At 40.3% G+C, this 21000-nt stretch overlaps 1 protein-coding gene across 1 annotated transcript in view; it reads right to left on the bottom strand.

Moving 5' to 3' along the window:
• Nucleotides 1-18671, bottom strand: part of lama4 (laminin, alpha 4) — a 34571-nt gene extending 15900 nt beyond the window's left edge. Inside the window, exons 1-13 of the mRNA XM_015013257.2 lie at nucleotides 18280-18671; nucleotides 10656-10754; nucleotides 10449-10576; nucleotides 9495-9575; nucleotides 9109-9323; nucleotides 7436-7536; nucleotides 6397-6577; nucleotides 4947-5027; nucleotides 4709-4860; nucleotides 3902-4012; nucleotides 3253-3364; nucleotides 2611-2775; nucleotides 1204-1397 (exon numbers count right to left, since the gene is read on the bottom strand). Of these exons, the coding sequence (XP_014868743.2) occupies nucleotides 1204-1397; nucleotides 2611-2775; nucleotides 3253-3364; nucleotides 3902-4012; nucleotides 4709-4860; nucleotides 4947-5027; nucleotides 6397-6577; nucleotides 7436-7536; nucleotides 9109-9323; nucleotides 9495-9575; nucleotides 10449-10576; nucleotides 10656-10754; nucleotides 18280-18474 (1815 nt within the window). The 5' untranslated portion in view covers nucleotides 18475-18671. The remainder of the gene's footprint in view (nucleotides 1-1203; nucleotides 1398-2610; nucleotides 2776-3252; nucleotides 3365-3901; nucleotides 4013-4708; nucleotides 4861-4946; nucleotides 5028-6396; nucleotides 6578-7435; nucleotides 7537-9108; nucleotides 9324-9494; nucleotides 9576-10448; nucleotides 10577-10655; nucleotides 10755-18279) is intronic.
• Nucleotides 18672-21000: the final 2329 nt, after the last annotated feature.

Raw genomic sequence — 21000 nt, 5'->3', positions numbered from 1 at the left:
TTGTCTTTCATTATGAGACCATTGTGAAAGAACATTATGTCATCATTATGGTATCGGACATTAAATGTGAAGATGCCAGATGGGATGAGGAAGATGACAGAATTCCTGGGGGTAGTGATGAAGAACATGAAGGAGTCTGGTGTGACAGAGGAAGATGTTTGGGACATGATTGGATGGAAACAGATGATCCACTGTGGGAGGCAGAAAGAAGAAGTTGGGGTTATGTCAGAAGCCTCAGAGCGATCTGTGGGGTTTATTGCACATTCAGTCTGATGTTTTTCAAATAAAAAAAAAAGTAAGTAAAATCCCACCCCACATTCCAGACTTCCCGGTGGAATCCGGTTAGAAAGAGACAAAACATGGAAAAACAAAAATCTCATTTCAAGACTTATTTAATAAAAGAGTAAAATTCAACAGGTATTATTTCCAGTTTTCCATTTACTATCAAAGGAAATTCTCTCCTTTGTTTCTGCCTTGGATGTGGTTCCTGTGCAGTAATTCTCCCTCGGCCTCCTGAGCTGCAGATGTTCAGAGGTACAGCATGCACCCTGTGAAGCATCCATGCAGGCTTTTAATTTGAAATGTGGTTAACTGGAATGTTTTAAAGCCAGAAACAAGAACTAGCTGTAGATGTTAGTGAACGGGGAGAGATTTTACCCTCCTGATGTTTGGTTGTTGCAGTAATCCGGGAGTCCAAAGAATCTGTTTTCCTTTATCTTGATTTAGTCTTTTGTTTTAAACAAAAATAATAAGGGAAAAAAATGAAATGAAGATATCCCTATTTGTGACTTGGAGGACTCCAAACCATTAACTGGTACTGTTTTATTAGCGATTCCCCCCCACAAAGAAGAAATATGTCTGTCAAAATAAGTTACAGTACTGTGGGAATCTAAAGTTATTCTCATGTGGAGATGATATCATGAGAGGAAGCACTGCCTCTCCCCCTTTTAATGTAATGCTCCAAACTCCCACAGATGGTTTCGCGTTTCTGTTCTCACCGCTTAAAAACATGAGGACCAGACCGCCCAGACATCCATGACCGAGTCCAAAATCAAGATAAGAATCAGCAGACGCCACCTGGAGCAGCTTCATGTTGGAACCTTTTCTAACGGCGGGCTTTTGGGGAATTGGTTCCACCAGTGCATTCTGATCAAAAAGTAACAACAAAGTGTGGTTCCAAGAGCACAAGGTTGGGGAAATCACCTCTTTCCTCTGGAATTTGAGGAGGTTGGCTCTGTTCTTGTCTTCTGCTTCCTGCACGGTGTCGGCTGCGCTCAGCAGAAAGTCCCGGGCCTCAGAGAGTCTGGAGGAGAAACGGGACAGGATCTCCTGGACAGACGGGACTCGGCCCTGTGAGATCATCAGCTTCTTCTCCAACTGACGGACGCGCGTCAGCACTGGAAACAAGAATCAAATGTTGATTCGTTACGACTAGAGGTGGTAATGACCTCATAGTTTTGAATTTCACAGGCACTGTGTGCTTTCATAGCAAGCTGTTGAGACCGGGGAGCCAAAGGGGCGTGGCTTAGACCATACAGCGTTCACCTGAGCAACGGGAAATGTGATGGTTTTCCTGAGGGGAAGGTATGATTTAGGTGTTACTAGTTACATCAACCAGCGTTGATAGACAACCTTCATCTGAGCAATGTTCATCAAGCGTAATTTATCAATTAATAAATAAATGTAAATACATTAACCAGTATTTTACACTGTTAGTTGCTACTGCACAGTTAGAACAGTTTCCTTGTGAAAATAAAAATATTAGCATTTATTTTTAAGCTACATTCACACAGCAGGTTTTGATGCTTAATTCAGATTTTTAGCTGAAATCAGATATTTTTGTGTGTTGTCATTGATACTACTAATTTCTCAATCAGACTGCTGTGAGAACAGTTTACAACCCCAAAGTAACCTGCATGAACAGAGGAACACTGTAGACGTCACACAGCATTATTACTTCTGATTACATTAGTAATAATAGGTATAGCGGGAAAGGGTCAATTTTAAAGTTATTCCATAAGGGGAGTCAACAGTACTGTTACAAGATCATAACACAAAGGAAGCTACTGAAAAGAAAGCACAACTAATAGCAATGCTAGTTTATGGAGCATTGACTGCAGCTCCTGTAGAGAGTTCAGTTTGGACACGTAGTTGGAACCAGAACTGGTGGGATGTGATGAGCTTCATGTCGAACCTCTGCTGATGCAGAATTATGATCCATGTACCACATCCACAATGTAGATATTAGATAAAATGCTACATGACCATTCTAACTACAGACTTTGAAAACAATTATTACCACATATGGCATTGGGACAGATCAGAAATTTCTTTTGGCCTGAGCAGTTTTTCTTACACCTTAACCTTTGATATAATAGTGATATAAATGACAGAAAAAAAATAAAAATTACGAGACTCATATATTCATATTTTAAAGTCTCAGTATGAGTTTCTCTGCCCTCTGTTTGACTGGGAAGTTACCAGGCAGAAGAGGATCTGGTTTAATAAATAAACCAATGCTGAGCAGAACCAATCACAGCTCGGCTTAAGGAAGTCATCACTGTATATGTGCAGAATCCTGCTTTGCAATGAATAAATAGTTTTTCTCACAGTCGTGAGCTTCGGTTGTTTCGTCCGTGGCGATGGGTTCCCGTGGTGACAAGTCGAGCTGTCTCATCCATGACACCATTTCCTGTGCGACCTCTGTGTTACGCCCGACGGTCTCTGGGTCCATCTCCTGCTGGACGTTGTACAGTTCCCAGTCGTGGATCATATCTGTGGACACACACACATGGGCGCCAATGAGAACTCTATGGGCCTTGGTCTAATCAAGTTAACAGACATCCAAGTACCTGCAAAGGAAGTTATTAGAAACTTTTATTTCAATATTTGTCTGTACAGCCGGTGTTTGATTTTGAACTTCATGATTTACAGAAAATCCCCCAAAATTCAAACTTGTACAAACAGTTTAAATCAGAACCATGACGGATGTTAACCTTTGGCTAGAGCATCAAATTCAACAACCCACAAAAAAAATAGGATTTATTTCTTCTCAGTTGGTTGGCAGACTGTTGTTCAGTCTGCTTTGACACATTCATAGGTGGTGATATCTTCAACTTGTCCTTTTTCATTTCAAATCATTGTTTATCACCTGTAAGTTCAGTTTTTATGAAAGCTCCACTAATTAAAAATGTTTCTCATCCACCAAAACTGCCAGAATATATCTGGAGACTGAACAGCCCATGTTGGTACCTTCGATGCGTTTGTTGAGATTTGTGAGGTTGGTGCTGAGCTGCTCAGCCACGGCCAACATGTCCACTGTCTCGGTTTCCAACTGAACCCCCCGTCTGTTCATCTGGCCCTCCTGAACACAAACACACAGCAGATTATACAGGAGCCCATTAGGTCAATTCATGTCCTGTCAGGGCTAAGGAAACTGGATTTGAGTTGTCTTTTTTTTTTTTTTTTAATATTTACAATATTTGGACAGCGCCATCTACTAATTATCAAACAGCTCGTCTTCTGCACTGACCCACAGATGCCGTCATATTGCTTTTTGTTTTTGACCTGCAGTGAGTGGTTTGTTCTTTGAGTCTTCTTAAAAAGTTTACATTACTTTATTCAATTGTATTCTATAACCTTGCAGGTTATAGAATACAATTGAAAATTAAACCAAACAACTTTTATTAACGAATGAAACTTGTATCTAACAATGGAATTCCATGGACACAAAGGCCAAAGTACTTTATTGAAATATAATTCATTTAACTGAATAATAACACACATGGTAAGAGATTTGAGCTGGAATAGGATTCATTAATTTTTAAAGGGGAAAAGAACAATATGACTCATAATAAACAGCTGTGTCCTTTTCTTTAATCCAACAGAAGATTTTACTGACCGACTCTCCGAGTGCGTTGATGTCCACCACCACAGCGTCTGCAGCCTCTTCTAGCTCACCAGTCCTTCCTCTCATTACAGACAAATTATTCCTCCAGCCTTCAAACTGCCTCTGAAAGGAAAGCAGTGAAGCTTCTTTACTCCAAAACATTCCAGAAAGTCAAAAATGGGGAAAAGTCATTGTACTGTGAAAAAGGTTTGAAATTATGTTAAGACATAATTTGTTTGACTGCCATCCCCAAAAGTGGGAGTAGAAACTCTCCTTCTTTGGCAAATAGTCTTTGCAATAATTTACATTATTTATGTCTAAAAGTTCACAGATTGCTATAATCTTTTCAAACAAACTTAATATCTTTGGCATTTTGATCCTGCATGTCAACAAATTTGAGTAATTTGATGAGAATATGGGGACAGAAATACAAACAGAAGTCTTGATCTCATTGTGCCAATATTGATCCCAATATCAATACTCACCTTATTATAGTTAGTATTGATATTTAGATTGACAGCATATTATATGTCATATTATGTCATATTATATTGACAGCACTAAGACCTGCTGTCTCCTGGCTGTGACTGGCTGTTTCTAGTTAGCGCTGAGACAAGGCAGAGAGCTTGATTTTTTCACAGAATACCTGTTTGATCCAACACTGTGTGATTTTACATAAATATGTAAAACAAAAAAAAAATTAAATGTTGCATCTTTAAGGCATTTTGTGAAAACAGCAGCAAAGTGATGTTAAAATACAATCTCACTGTTGTTGCCATGAGACAAAAATAAAAAGACAACTGCATATTGCTGGTTCACCTGCAGGAGGTGAGCGGTGTAGTTGTAGTACTTGAGCCTGTCGTTGGCAGCGGCTCCCGTGGAGATGTTCAGCACTCCGACCTTCAGCTGGTCCAGCGTCTTATTGGACGACGTTAGGTCTTTGATCAGCTGCCAGATGCAATCATCACAGTCTGGAAGCAGAGAAATATCCACAGAGACGTTGAAGCAGTTCTCCTCCTGTCTGCTGGGTGGTGAGCTGATGCTCAGTTCCACTCACCGTTGTAGCAGAGGTTGACCGTGGCCTCTGACAGGCATTCTCCTGTGTGCATGTTGCAGTGGCCGCTCTCACAGTCACACTCTGCAGACAAACACACGTCCAGTCAGGATCTGATGAAACACTTCAGAGCTCTTATTGTATTTGCTGTACTGAAGGTGGGTGATATCGCCAAAACAGGATATCACAGTATATTTTTCAAATACCCTGATAAAGATATCACAGTCAATACTCCACATTTGATGCTTTTTTTAAATTGAATTTGGCCGAATATGTAATTTCAAACTTCAAGAAAGATTTTATTTTATAAACAGTCACCAGAATAGAAAATGTATTCATATAAATGTATATAAATCACACAATACATGTTTCCATGTATCAAAGAAAACATAAAATAGGTAAGTAAATATAAATGTAAACTAATTTTGGCCATCAAAAAACATTCTGAAATCCTCCATCAAGTTTAAATAAAAATACTTAAATACACAAATGAAACAAACTGCGGTGCTTCAGAACATCAGTTTTACAAATGTTTTTTTAAGAACTCAAACATTATGTGCAAGATTAAAAATCTTGTTTTAATATAAAAGGAAAACTTCCTTTTAGAAACATTCAACACACCAAAATATATGTCACATAAAAACCCCACAAAAACTAAAAGCCTGCACACTTTGTATTGATCAGGATCTTTGTTCATTTTCATTTTTTCCATGTGTGACGGACATCTCCACTGAAACAATGATGGTCTGTCGGTGTTCTGGTTTTTAGCTTTCATTTTCCTGCAACTGCACCAGCAGCTAAAGTGCTAAAGCATTACAGAAACTATTAGACATCAGTCCCTTATCAACGAATTCTGTGGAAGTTAGTCCAGACTGCGGACCGGCTGGCCAGCTTCTTCTTTGCTTTAATGGTTGATGGCAAACAACTATAGGTAGCATTGCTGTAGTTGGAGTGTAAGGAGTGTGGACCACAAAGCGCCTCGCGTTGCACAGGTTCAGTTAACTGGCATCATCATTTGATTTCACATTATTTATTTTTATACCAGTATCAAGAAATCCACCCGTATTACCATAAACAAACGATATGGCATACTCTTATGCTGTCCATATAAATATCAGGAGCTGCAGAGGGTGGTTTGGCAGGAGGCCTGAACATCTGCATTGTGGTCTCCCTGCTGAGGGATTAATGACTTTAGCAGCTGCACAATGTATACACATTTAAGCTGCATGGTGATGTCATCCGGCTCTCTGCAGAGAGTCTTCAGGCTAAGGGTCACAGCTCTTAATGCATTCTCCTCTGATAACACCAGCGCTGCTGCAATCGTGGGTGTGGGAATGGAAGGCTGAGTTCTTCCTGTTTCAACAGGAATGCACACTCCATTCTTCAACAAGCTCTCTAATTCTCTGCCTTCTAATTTGCAGACAGAGAAGGAACATTTGGTCTCCTGACTTACTCTGGCAGCCGGACGGACTGTAATCCCAGTATCCTGTGAGGCAGCGCTCGCAGTAGCGGCCTCCGGCCCCTGGGCGGCAGGGACAGCTGTGGGTGAGCGGGTGGCACGTTGTGCGAAGGGAAGCTGGCCCACATTCACACCTCCTGCAGCCCTGACAGCTGGAGAAGCCAAAGTAACCCTCCTGGAATAAGAAAGCCCCCAAAAACAAACAAGTCAAGTTATATTGAATCTGGGAACTGTGGGATTATTTTCCTTTTCTGTTCATGCAATGACTGAACAAATGCTACAGCTCATTATTTGATAGGAAATGCAGTTTTAGCTGCCATGTACACTTCTTTTGCCTCCATGTTTTTATTAATTTGCCAGAGCTACCTTTACTGTCACTGGAGTATTATATGATGGTCCAGTTGGGATGGAGGTGTGGAGCTGAGTTGTTAATTATTTTGATAGCAGTCGATGTAAAATGAATTGTATCAAATATCTATGTAATACATATTTGTAGTTATAAATTATTGTTGCATACTGTTATAAAAGGGGTAGTTCCTGGGTGTGAAATTTTTGACAAAGTGGTGTATGATACAATCAGCAGGTCTTTTCATTTAGTTGTTGATCATCTTGTGGAAAATAATTCATACGCATATTGACTGTGTTGATGATTTTCCATTGATACTATGGTAAACTGATTTATTCCAGATGAGGATCAGAAAGCATATTCTGAACCTCAGGCTGAGATTCAGATTGATAAATCAGAGTTCAAGTATTTAAGATTTGTTGCTCAATTTTATTTTTACATATGTTATTATTACAATATTACTGAGGTCAAAATGAAGTTCAGATAGTGTAGAAATTTAAATTTTATTACAGCATGAATATGTTAGTCAAGATATTTAATGAAGGCCAAGGAGAAACATTGATTTAGTGATTAATGTGTTAGAAAACTTTCATTCTGTCCTTCAACATTTTCATGAAATACAACAATTTGTTTCTTCAAGCCACTGATTCACAGCATTAGTGAACAGAATCCTGCAGTTGGTCTCACCTCACACTGGTCACAGAGGCGACCTTTGACTCCGGGCTTGCAATGACACACTCCTGTCCTGTCGTCACATGACGAGGTGCCACATTTGTCACACTCGCACTCTGGGACAGACAAGGACACACACACAAACACATACCAATGAGAACCTGCGACTTCGTAGCACACAGCGTGCAAGGTGGAAGGGGTTCGTTCTAGAATTAGCTGTACAGTAATCCGTCAGCCAGAGCGGTGGCCTCGACTTGTTTTTACACAGAGCAGCTTTCCCTCTGTGGGACATGCAGTCATACACACCTGTTAATCTGAAGTAGTCAGGACTTAAAGATTATTGTGGCACTAGAGGTCTTTATTTATTGGTAGCTGGACAGGAAGAGAAGTGAGCTGGGAGTCGCAGCAGAGACAGCCGCGCTGAAGACTGCAGCCTCTGCATATGATGCGTCTGGGACATCACAACGCCGCCACTAAAGAAACATCCAACTGCTGTCACAGAAACAGACCACAGCTAATGACAGCTGTGTCCACAAGCTTCCCTCCTGTCCCGATCCTGCAGACAGCTGACTCACTGACATTACCCCATGACTTCTTCAAAGATTAAAGATACACCTATAAAACGTATTCATAGATTACTTTACCCTTTTATTGCTTCTGCAAATCAATCATGATCCACAAAATCAGGCATTTTTAACCAATAAAAACATACAATAAAAAACCTTTAATGTGAAAGTGAAATTGACTGCTACAAAATAAAGACAATTAAAGGGGCAGCATTGTGTACTTTGTAGACACATGGTGCCATTTTATAGCATAATCGAGTAACTCTGTTACCTTCAGTTGTTATGGAAATGATTTAAATATTAAATATGACTTAAAGAAATTTGACTTTTTAATTTAATTATTTAAAATTGGGAAAATTCTGTCTTTAAGAAACTCCTGCACTTTCTGAAAATCCGCTTTCAGGAAGTCATCACAACATATCTCCTCTATTAAACCTTTAACAACGTTTTACCAGTGTTGCACTAAGAAGTAACTCCTATAATGAGGTCAGAAGATGTGCATTTCAACCAGGTGTTTGCTAACTGCTGCTGGCTAGTCTGAAGGAGCAGGTGGAGGGTTGTTCTGTGAGGCAGAACCTCAGAAGCTTGAATACTGCAGCTCCGAGAAGGAGCTTCATCCTAGAAGGCGGAGCTAAGTCCAACTAGACGTTTTGCACAGCTGAATGGTTGCCATGGAGATTAAAGGATTTCTCAAACATGCATGAAAGAATCAAGGCAAAACCCCAGGTATGACTTAGATGATGAAAAAACATATTAAGATGATGTAAAGCTCATTGTAATACTGCATAATACTGACTGTTTAAGTTAAAAATATGAAACATAAAATAAGTGACTGCATAAATATTCAGGTGATTTCCATTCCACCTCTGAACCTTTGCAGAATTAGCTTAGTTACTTTACAGCAGGTGAATCTTTAAGCTATCACTTATTTTATGTTAAATGTTTTTATTTAACTGTCATTATATCATAGAAATCAGTTTTCACTATTGAAGCATTTTTTTGTAAATGTTTTTGGTCAGAAAGATCAAATTTTGTAGATAATGGTGGATTAAAGCGGTGAATGTTTTTAATAAGCACAGTATTTTCTTGTGATATTCCTGCCCCCCAAACCATCCTCCCTACCTCTGCAGTTCTTGGCACTAATGGCGTCGCCATAGAAACCGGGGGCACAGCGCTCGCAGCTGGCGCCGGCTGTGTTTCCCCAGCAGTGCTGGCAGCGGCCCGTCACATTGTGGCACTCGTTGAAGATCAGGTTAGGGTCTGTGTTGCCGTTGCAGTCGCACCTCTTACAAGATGAACCAATCAGCATTGGGTTGCCATAGTAACCTGGGGCACACCTGTGGTGTGGTGTGCACAGTTATAGAATGCAAGGTTACAATGAACACTTTTGACAGGAAAGTGATGCAGTTAATGTTGAACACTACATATGACTGATTTAAAAAATAAATCACTTTAATCACAGAGCTGAGAAACAATGTAGACAAAGAGACAGTCTGATCAGCTCTGACCTCTCACAGTGATTTCCAGCGTAGCCCTCTTTGCACTTGCACTGCAGAGTGCTAATCCCTTTTTTGCAGTACACAGCGAAGCTGCCCGAAAACACACACACACACACACGCACACACACACACACACACACACACACACACACACACACACACACCCACACACACACACACACACACACAAGAAAGTATGTCAGAGAATAGACATCAATACTCAATACTGAACCTTGACAGAAAGACACAAAATATTACCAATTTTTTGTCTAGTTTCTTGTGCAAATGTCTTAGTTCACTTGAAAAAGACAAAACAAGATATAGGAACTTATTTTATGTCAGTAATTCCTTAGTATAAATAAGAAAGTACTAGTTCAGTTTAAGGGTGTGATTGCAGTTTTCTGGCCGATCTTTTAAAAAGCTTAACCTGCCCATTCCAATTTTGGCCAATACCATTTTTCTTTGTCTGAAATGTTGCTCAATATAGCAAGAAAGTTCCTGAGTTGGCAACACTGGGGTCACTATTGTTAATTATAAACATGCAGACACAACTTGGTGGGCAGGTCTGTCAGTCAAACCTTTCTCACCTGAGAGCAAAAGAGGACAGTGGTTGATTCTTAGACCTTTGCCGAGCTGTATAAGATCACTGGATAAGATTGGCTTCATACGTGAAAATCGACCAATCACCGATCTCCCAAAATTAAGGAAATCATTACCAATTAATTGATGAACCCCTAGTTCAGTTATAACATGGGCCAAATGTCTTGTTACAAATTTTTAAGAATTAACTTAAAACATGCTCTTATATCTTGCTAAAAAGTTACTTGTAAGTTAGTTTTGTCTTATGTAAAATGTCCTAAGGTATTTGAACTGGAAATTAGACAAAAAAAAAAAAAAAAGACTTGATGAGATTTAGTGTTTTTGCAGTGTTGAGACCGCCTCAGGAAGAGCAAAGCAGCTTACTTATTGGAGGGGGCAGAAAGGGGGCAGGAGCAGGGGACACAGGCATGGAGCCTGTCCTGTCTGGAGCTCAGGATATAGCCGTCTTCACACATTTCGCAAAAATCCCCTGTGCTGTGATCCTTACAGTTCTGGAGGTGGCAGACGGGGGTCATTTATTACACTTGGCACCAAGGTGATTACCCAGGATGGTCTAAAAGTGATACTTACAATACAGATGCCAGTGATGTCTTCACAGTAGTCGGCGTGGCCCTTGCAGTTGCATGGCAGACAGGTGTTTTGTTGACTGACAAAGGAACCTCTTGGACACTGAAAAAAAAAAAAGAAATTTACCCACTCAATCAACATTGCTCATGGTTTTATTATCTGGTTCTTGTATTTGCAGAAGACAAAATGAATATGGAACATTTACCTGACATGGGGAGAAATTATGTACTTTTTTTATGATTCTTTATTAAATAACTAAAGACTGTGTGGGGGGCTCTCTGTGACCGTTTTGAGAATGTAGGGAGGGAGGGATTCCTTCTAAGCATGGATTAATATACAATTTAATACATGTGAGAAAGACACTTTCATGTCTCCATTTGTCATTCTGCCTTCCAAAGCAGACTCATGAGGACCCTTTGAGTACAAATAAATTACAGCAGAAATAGTTTTGTATCAAAAATTGATATATGATCGAATCAAAATCAAAAGAATAAGAATCAAATTGTGAGACAGTAACAGATTCCCACCCTTAATGTTCTTCCTCATGGTGACTGCCTATTTTCTTCCAATAACCATCCCCCAACATGATGCTACCATGGCATCCTTTATGACTGGGATGGTGTTGGTGTTTACGTTTTAATGATGTTTTTTTTAATCTCTTTCTCACATGCTGTTTTTATTTTAATTATGTAAAGCACTTTGAAATGCCTTGTTGCTGAAATGTGCTATACAAATAAAATTTGATTGATTGATTGTTGTCAAGCTGAGTCCCCCCCCCCTTTTTTCCCTCCAACATTATGGTCAAACATTTAAATTTTGGTTTCATTAAGCTACAGGGTGTGTTTCCAAATGTTAATGATTTTATCCCCGAGACTGTTGAGACCGCGAAGTGTTCTTTTGTTTAAAAGTATGAGGGCCCCTCATAGTTTTGGCCCATGGGGCCTCTCATACTGCCGCGGTCTTTGTGTTCCGTCACACTGGTTGGCCGATCCCGTCTGAACTATCTCAGGTGGATCAGTCATCGTATTAGTGAGCGGGGCTTATGTGACGTCACGTTTTTTGCACGTTTGATTGTTTTGTTCATAGTTGCCACCAACAATAGCAACATGGATGTTGTTGCTATTGTTGTTGTTTGTTGTGAGTTGGAACACTATTGTGATTTATGACACGTCATGTTGATTTTCATCACCCATAATAAACGTTAATGATTTGCTTGTTGTTTTTGGGGAAAGTGTGGAGCAGAAGGGGAAAGGAAGGCCGTTCTTTTGACATAAAGGGAATAATAATAATAATCATAATAATAATAATAATACTAAATATATATTTGCATCTGTAGCAGCTTTTAAACACCCTGATTGGTCAAATCTGAGTTCTGGTTGGTCCAATCCCAGCTGTTCTAGAGGATTCTTCATGCCTGGTGAACAATTTCTCATTTAAAACACACATAGAACATGTTAGAGTCCACATAATGTCTGTCTGCCTTACATCCAACAGACACACATGGGTTTTCTTTCTTACTTCCCCTCCTTCTTGTTCCCTGTGGCTTTAGTCTGTTTTGTTTATTGGCCTGCATTTACACACTTCCAGCTCTGCTCCTCCTTCTCTTGAGAAATCAACTGACTGACCTTCTCCACAGTATATTCTCCTCGGCTCTCGAACTATGTCTCACCAGACTGTTGTTGCAACCACTGTGGAGGGGAACTCTCCACGGCGTTCCTCTCAGCTCGCCCTGATTGCCTCACAGCTTTCAGAATAAATTCCACCGCCTCCTGCTTTGTTTGTCTGCTTCTTACGATTCTCCGTTGGGCCTTCCCTCTTTTCAAACGCCTCGATTGATACCCCTTAAACTTTTGAAGGTCAACATTTTTAAAGTTGGATGTTTTTTTTTTCTTTACTGCGATTTTATCATCTGCCAACACAAACTGGTGGATAACTAAGAAGTGAAGGGAATTAAACAGACACGTGGTTTTCAATATGGAATGGATTTCTAGTCAGACCCTCCGACTCAGTGCCATAAAATTGTTGTGCTTGGCTTAAGGGACCCAAATGCAGTGAGCTATGTATGGAGAGCAAAGTCCTTGATAAACAAAACAAAGAAAACGTAGAGTTTAGTGTGTTGGAAAGCAGAGACATGGAGCCAGGATGGAAGAACTGTCAGAGAAAACTTAAACACTCTGAGCAGAGAAGAGCGAGGCGTGGGGACCAGGAGAGGCAGCTGACTCAGTTTATAAAGATGCACCGATTTGAAAATTTGGGCAAATGTCAATATTTGATATTACTATTGCTATTATGCCCAATAACTGGTATTATAAGTATTATATATATTTTGATACCTCAAAAAAACCCCACATCCACATCACTTCCTATCTCCTTTCCCCATAATCCTTTGCTGTATCATTATTGCATGATCAAACAAATACCATGTCAGCATCCCCGCTCCCCACCACCACAACTATCTGAGAAGCAAATAGTAGCAAGATGGAAATACATATTTATTAATATCAAACTAAAACTAATGTGTTAAATGATGTCTAATATAATGACGTTAGTCCCGATATATTGTAATCCTTTCTTTGCTTTCCAACCATCCTCCTAAATCTATTGAAATGGAGTCTCTTTCATATCAGCATGTTGTTCTGAGGAAGCAGGTCTGAGCTGAAGCTTCCTGTCTCATGTCTCAGGATGTTCCACACTGTCTCTCTTGGTGTCTCACACACACTCTTACATCCTCAGGTCATCTTTGAACTTCAGGAGCTGCAGTTTTCAATGATGCCTACAATGGCACTTTGTGAGTTGCGGCCAGAAGGACACCAGGCGTTTGACCTCCCTGCTGCATGCAGCCAGCCAGACGTTGACATTCAGAGGGTGGAACATTCCACAGACGACCAGCTGTGGATGCTCATGATTCATACTGTGTTTAATCCACAGATGGACTGTGAGACAATGATACGTTTGTGGCCAGCTCATGTTAAACATCCTGAAAAACAGAATGCTGTCTCCCACACAGGACAGACTTCCTGTGGGTTCCCTCACTATCTATCAGTATACACAGAGAGACGTTACGTTACTATACACTCAAGTGTCATGCTGCCATGCAAAACATCCCGAGAAAGTTTTAAATGTTCTCAGTTACCTTGGCTAAAATAAAAAATAAATACCACAAGCTTATAGAAAAGGCAATTAACGCAATAGAAAACAACTGGAAGATGACAGATGACTGTGCGGGTCAAACAGCTGCAGGGGGTCATGGGACCTGGGGGGCTTTAAGGATTAAGGGTTGGGATAGCACATGGCACTAACTTCTCTAAAACTTTCTCTTTGTCAAAAGTTTAATGCAAAATTACTTTTGTGCAGGTAGGCTTCAGTTCAAACATTGAAATGTTTTAATAGCCAAGTTACATTTGATGATTAGGCTGAAAAATATGAACAAGAACCAAGTAAAACAAAGCTAGAACTAATTATGAAGGGAAGCAGCATTCTGTAGAAAGCCATAGCTAATTTAATGCTCAGCACATATTAAACTTGTTTTTCCATTGTGCTTTAACCAGAACCAGAAGGGATCTGCTGGTTGGTGGAGCTCCAGAATACTTTTAATTTTCTCACCAGGAATCTGCATTCTTGTGTTTTTTCTTTTTCTGTCATCAGGAATAAAGTGTCCCTTAGTGGCTAACAGAAAAGCTATTCACACAGCATTTCTTTTAAAAAAATGTCAGTTTATTTCTCCTCTGGACATGTTTTCGGCTGGTTGTTGTGGGTTTGGAATGAACATTTGAGTGAGAGTTAGCTTGTTGCACCATAAAAATGTTTACATTTAGCTGGAAATCATTTATATGGTTGTTATTTTGTCACATGCTTGTTTCCTTTATGAGTGTTAATTCTAAACATCCAGGTCTGTCGAAATCTTATTCTAACTTTTTCCTTCTTCACATCCCTTCTTACTCAGTCCATGCAACATTTTTGTTAAACAATGTGATCAAACAAGAGCTTAGTTCTTGTTTTGTGCCTTAAAATGACCCTTCTAACAACATAACCAGCACAATGACAACCATGTGTGGCCAGTGAAACATAACATGATATCTAGATGGAAAAATAAATGCGGTTAAAAATCATGCAGATCAATACTGACCAGACCGACTCAAAACCTACAAGCTATTACCTCTTCAGAAAGATTTTGGGAATATCAGAAGCTCCTAAATAGAGCCTTATTTGTTCCACATTTTTATTAATTCATTCATTTCTGAGGTGTCTTTCTTTTAACCCCTAGAACCCGACGGACCCACCGGTGGGTCCAGCTGCCACGACCTTGGCTCGCTCTGTAAACAAAGGCTCCACGTGCCTTTAAATTTGTTTTTATTTTTTATTATCCGCTAAAAGAGGCTTTAATCTTTCAAAAACTATTCCGCATAAAGGTTTTGCCCAAAATGTTAAGATTTAAATTTATTTATACCCCGACAATGAGAGACGGGGAAGACATGCAGCAAAGGTCATCAGTCCAGGATTTGAACCTGGGACGTCTCCCTCCTTATGTGAGTTGTGCTCTGTGCCACAGCAGCAAACCACACCTGGTCCATCTTACAACCAGTACAAAGACACATGTGTCCCTGTGTCTGATACCACTTCACTATGATCTCAGCCTGTCCATGGTGAACCTGGCCTTGCCACAGTGAGCTCTGTAACTGGCCACAGTAACTGTGCGAAGAAAATTGGAACTGGCAGCAGATTGATTAATTAATTTTGATGACAGGTGTATGTAGACAAGAAATTGTTTTGGTATGTCATCTAAAAAGTGCGTCACCTTTTTGATACAAACAGATACCCGATTTTTTTTTAGATTGCTGCAAACTTAAAAAAAATAAAAAATAAATGTTTTATGCTGCATTAATTCAACCAGTACATGGTGACACTATTAATGGTTGAAAGTCAATCTAAACCAGTCAGCAAAGGAGTGAAAACTGCAGCAGAGTCTGTGATGTTTAATCTCTAATGCGTAGTCTGACTAAACCAGAGCCTCCGCTTCTCCTTTGTTTTCTTTCTTTGTTTTCTTACATTTTTGACCTCAGATTCCCCTGAGAGGAAACGCTGCCTGAGACTTTGAGGCCGGGTGAGATTCTCATGACCTGTGATCTGAGTTTTCCTGAGGATGTTCACCAGACTTGAATCTAGTGTCTGATACCCCCAACCTTCACCACCCACTTCTCCAAGTTATAATAACAGCACAGCATAAAGCAATGGGAGGAGATGAGTGAGGCTGTTTTACTCCAGATTTATTCCTCACTGCAGGAAAAACTAACCAAACAAACACATGATAAAGAGATGTGACTGAAGGTTTATTCTCCCAAACTTACTGTACACACTCAGCAGAAATAAAGTCTTCCTGAAAAACTGTAGAAAGATGGTGTGACTGCACAGGCATGAAGCTGCAGTGCCAGAGAGAGTATTTACTTTACAAACCGTTCATCTGTAGAACCAGATCCTGTTATTGTGTTTGACGGCAGCTCTGCAGAACTTTCTGAAGGCAGTTCAAGCTGAACTGATGCATTGTAAATACTGGAATGCCACATCAGAAAGCGGCTGGAGTGGACTGGCTGAGAGGCAGCTTTGTGTATTGTAATGGATGCAGTGGGAAGACCGACCATGGTAGACATAACAGAGGGTTTTTGTAATGTTGCTACTAAAAAATGAAAGCTGCTTCTTAGGATATGAATAAGAAATGTAACACGATATAAGTCAATATTGATAATTATTGATTCGTTTTCAGTTTTAACTATCTTAAATGCTGCCAAAGCGGTGGCATGACCTATCCTGTTTTATCCACAGTTTTCACCCCACACACTGCTGTTATTTTTAAACGGATAGTCTTATGTGTTTTCCAACAACATATAATCATTTCATAGCACAATCAAGTAACTATGTAATCTTTAGATGTTATAAAATGCTGTATATATCAAATATAAGGAAGAGGAGCTACATCTCGTAGGCGGAGCTAGGTCCACTCAGACATTTTGCACAGGTCAATGGTTGCCAAGGAGATTAAAGGATTTCTCAAACATTCAAAAAAGAATCAAATCAACACTCTAGGTATGTTTGTGATGAGGGAATAACATTATCACATGATGCAAAGCTAAAAAAAGTCAATTTTACATAACACTACCACTTTAAGCAGTTATGAAGCATCATGTTGTTGCTTGGTAACAAATTAGTGAGTGCTTAGCATTGCTTAGCTGGTGGTGAGAGGTTGAGCAGCTGAACCCTCTCCTCTGACTACATGCCCCAGAATGCTGTACAGTTCTGTATAGCAGAAATTATCGATTATTCTGACAGAAAAGTTATCTATTACTATAGGTCATGAGTCTATTGTGATACATTATTATATTATTATTGTTCATCCCCACTAATTCTGCTCCCATTGCTGACCATCATCCGTATCATCATCTTCCTAAATAATGGTCAAAGTTTTACCCAAAGTGATTTTTGAAAAGTAAACTTGCCACGTCTTTTGGCAAGAATGACTTTGGCTATTATTTTAGGAAGTTGATATTAAATTTAGTTACTCACTGCTACAAATGAAAATGGCTGTAAACAGAATATTAAAGGTCAAGACGTAGAAGAAGAGCCTCCTGCACAACCATCGAAGATGTAGGGGTTTCTAGCAAGTCAACCAAAAACATTTGGATTTTCCAGCAGCCATTGTACAGCTTGCATAGCAGTAAAACTAGCTGACCAAATGTGTTTGTCTTCTAATAATATAGTGGGTGGAGCTCAACTTGGGTGGCTAGTTGAAGTGCTGGGCTTGGCTAGGGTTGCAAGGTGTAGGGCAATGCCCGGTCTTTGTGACCTTATAACCAGGAGGGTTTTAAATAACTCGATTTCTAGAAATCAAAGAACATTAACAGAAAAAGACTTGCTGGATGTTATTTTTGGCATTTTGTTTCCAAATAGAAGTACAAAAATGTGCCAAAAGCAAATTTTGCATAATATGCCCCCTTCATAAACAAACAAGAGAAATAGTTTTCTGATTCTATTTATAACCTGACTATAACTGACAACCAGCTATAGCCTTTTGCAGTACAACTTCAGATCTCTGCATATCCCTACAAGGTCTGCCTTTCTAAGTCAAGCATGAAGAAATGAGGGTGGTTCTATAGACTTCTTCCGAGGTCCCCTGGGTTTATGACATATCACACTTCGTTCATCTGGTAAGGCTAAGCTAAGCCAGTGGGACTAAAGCTGTTTATTCATAATGGTTTCTCATGTACTGCCTCTTGGTTTTCTTTCATTCGACCTTCGCTCAAAGCCTGGCAGCTTGTTTCCATTAAGAAACTGTCAGGGAGGGGCAGCAGGCACATGACAGCAGGGGAGACAGTATCTCCGGAGATTATCTGAGCTTCATTCTCAGGGTAACCCTAATGCAAACACATACCCACATGGACATAATGCACTGCCAATACAGGGCGGAGTCTTTGTAAAGTTTCAAACAGACAATGTTTTACTCACTTAGAAAGCAGACCTATTGCCTATAAGTCAAAATTATGTATGGATCATGTCAGGAGCAGGTCAGGACAGTCAGACCAAGCAAAGTGCCAGACAACATGAACAGCAGACCAGTTGAAAGCTTTAAGATTCTTACTTTCGTGAGAGTTTGTTGCTGTTCCTCGTACCGCAACCGGCTGGCAGAAGTTGGACAGATAATTCCTGAGAGGATGGAGACAAGGCAAAGGTAGGACAGAGGTTTTGCAGCCATATTTAGGTTTAGCCAGCGTCCCCTCGTCTTTGTCTCAGTCACAGGCAGTGTCCTCAGGGCCTCGTCAGTCTTTAACTTCATTTATCCACTCTTCCTGATGTCCAGATTCAGCCCTGCCCCTTGTATCGGCCCGAGCTGAATCCTGTAAAACTAACTTTTGTGGACTTCCTCTCTTCTCTCTCCTCCCTCCCTGCCCTTGTGGGCTTGCTTCTTCCCTGAGCTGGGCCCAAATCACATACAGATGGAAAACTGAGCGAAACAGAGAGAGAGGGAGGCAGAGAGACACACACACACACACACACACACACACACAGAGAAAGAGAGAGAAAGGAGCAAGAGAAGGATTTCTGTCTCCTGACAGCTCAAGGCAGACAGTACACCCATCTGAACTGCTCACCCCACCCCCAACCCAATTGGCAGAGTCATACTGAGTGCTCTCACCTCGTCTCCATTTCCAGGACCATGGCACCCTTTTCACCTTGGGTTGAGCAGGCAGTGACTACCCCTCCCCCTCTACTCAGCCAGGGTGGGCAGAAGGTCTAAAGCTTCAACACTCACTCTTCAGTCAGTGGACAGAAACCAAACAGCTGCTCTTAGATCTTGGTCTTGCTCCTTTTCTCAGCCCTGGACATTAGTGTTCTGTTTGTTTACCCTGGTCAGGAACCTGAAAAGTGGCTGAATTTACAGGGACTGGGTCAGGCTGCTACACAGGAAGAGCCTGAATGCCAGACATCCTGGATACTGTTAGAAAATGGAGTGTGAAATCTCCTGTTTTGTGCTGTATGCGACTCCAAATGCTTGAACGGCATGCAGTGTTAGCCTGTGGGGCCATGAGGAGGCTGTGTCTCAAGTGTCTAATAAACAGGAAGTTACATTCCATATGTGTATGGTAGCGATATCACAACCAAACACAACGTGCTTAAAACTTCTGACTAAAATAGATTACTAGCTTACTAGTTTCTAGATTTCTCAAAAAACTAAAAAAAAAAAATGTAAAAGGATAAGCAGAAGGGTGATGATAATGGAAATGATTGATTAGTTTTTACTACCATTAGCAAAGTATTGGTAGTTATTGTAATGTCAGGGAGCATGCTTGATTTGGAAGACAAACATTTACCATGACAGTTTCCTTCTCTTCTAGTACTGTCAAAGACATGTGATATAGATACTGGTTAGTTTAAGGCTGATTCACACCAGCCCTGTTTAGTCGTCTTTAATCCAGCTCTAGCTTGTTATCCTATAAAGTCTGGTTCATTTGAAAAGATGTGAATAGGCAATCAAACGCTGACCCAATGAAACAAACTGGTCTGGTGTATCTGGTCCAAGTCTCCAGCACAGAGGAGAAAACTGTAGGTCAGAGTGGCCAGTGTGAGGTATTCTAGGCTGGGATAGGAGAGGTGGATTGCTCCCATCCACTGGAGGGTCTGTACCTTACCAGAGGCATCGAGCAGTTCAGACCTCCAGCTCGAGGGTAAGAAGTGCCTCCATGTTTCTGAGGTGTGTGGTCCATGCTAGTATGCAGACCCTACATCCTGTTTACAACAGTCATGCATAGTATCAACATCTGATTAAATTAAGCTCTGCAGACCCTCGCTGATTCACTCCAAACTAACAGATTGAAACAAACATTTTCAACAATTTTGTTTTTTCTCTCTCTTTTTATTTGCAACATTTCAAAAGTTTCTTTAAATTAATTCCTATGACAATTAGATGGAAACATCGCTCCAGTTCTGTTGTGAAATTGTAGACCTTTGTGTTGTTTTGAGCAATTAGAAAAACAAAGCATGGGTTCGTCAATAATTTTATCTTGAACCACTTCTCCAATGTAACATTGAAAATCACATCTGATCACACAAATATAAACAAGTTGAGATGACTTCACCACATTCCCATGTAAAGCAACTGTTTGCCTCTCTTCTCTCTTGTGAGAAATGTTATGCATCTTTGAACCTTGTTTGGTGGCCTATAAAACCTTTTAAATGTTAGTAGTAATCAATAATCAATCAGTAATCAGATATGGACAACACAAAGCAACACAAACATTATGTTGGGTCTCTAGATCATCAGAAGCGACTGTGGCTCTGTGGGTAGAGTAGTCGTCACAAGGTTGTAAGTTCGATTCCAGCGTCCTCCTGCCACATGTCGATGTGACCTTGGACAAGGCACTTGTCCAAGAGTGATACAGAAGGCAACCAATGCAACACAGCCCTCTGTGCCAAGTCCAGCAAGTATCAGCCACTGCAGCACGATGGATCAATAAAGCAGTCATTGACACTCTGAGAGTTTAAACAAACATGCAAAAAATTTATTTTCTTGTTTATTATACAGTATTCTGTCCTGTTCTCACTGGTGGGGGGTCAGTGAGAGCAGGACATCAGGCTCACCCCTCAGCCCGGGTATCTTCTTACTCTCTCCACACATACCAGAGGAAAGTAGAACCTCTGTCACAACAAATGCTTTCACAGTGTAACGCTCCACTCCTGCTGGTAGCTAACAGTTCACTGGGGAGAACAGGAAGGATAGACGGCAACGTAAATAATTAGATATCGGCATGATGCAGAAATAAAAAAAAAAGGAGAAAAATCACATTGTCTTTAAATGTATAAA

This window comes from Poecilia mexicana, unplaced genomic scaffold (genome assembly GCF_051168715.1).
Source record: "Poecilia mexicana isolate PSO_F unplaced genomic scaffold, ASM5116871v1 scaffold_21, whole genome shotgun sequence".
Lineage (NCBI taxonomy): Eukaryota > Metazoa > Chordata > Actinopteri > Cyprinodontiformes > Poeciliidae > Poecilia > Poecilia mexicana.
This window is presented reverse-complemented; position numbering and strand designations above follow the sequence as displayed.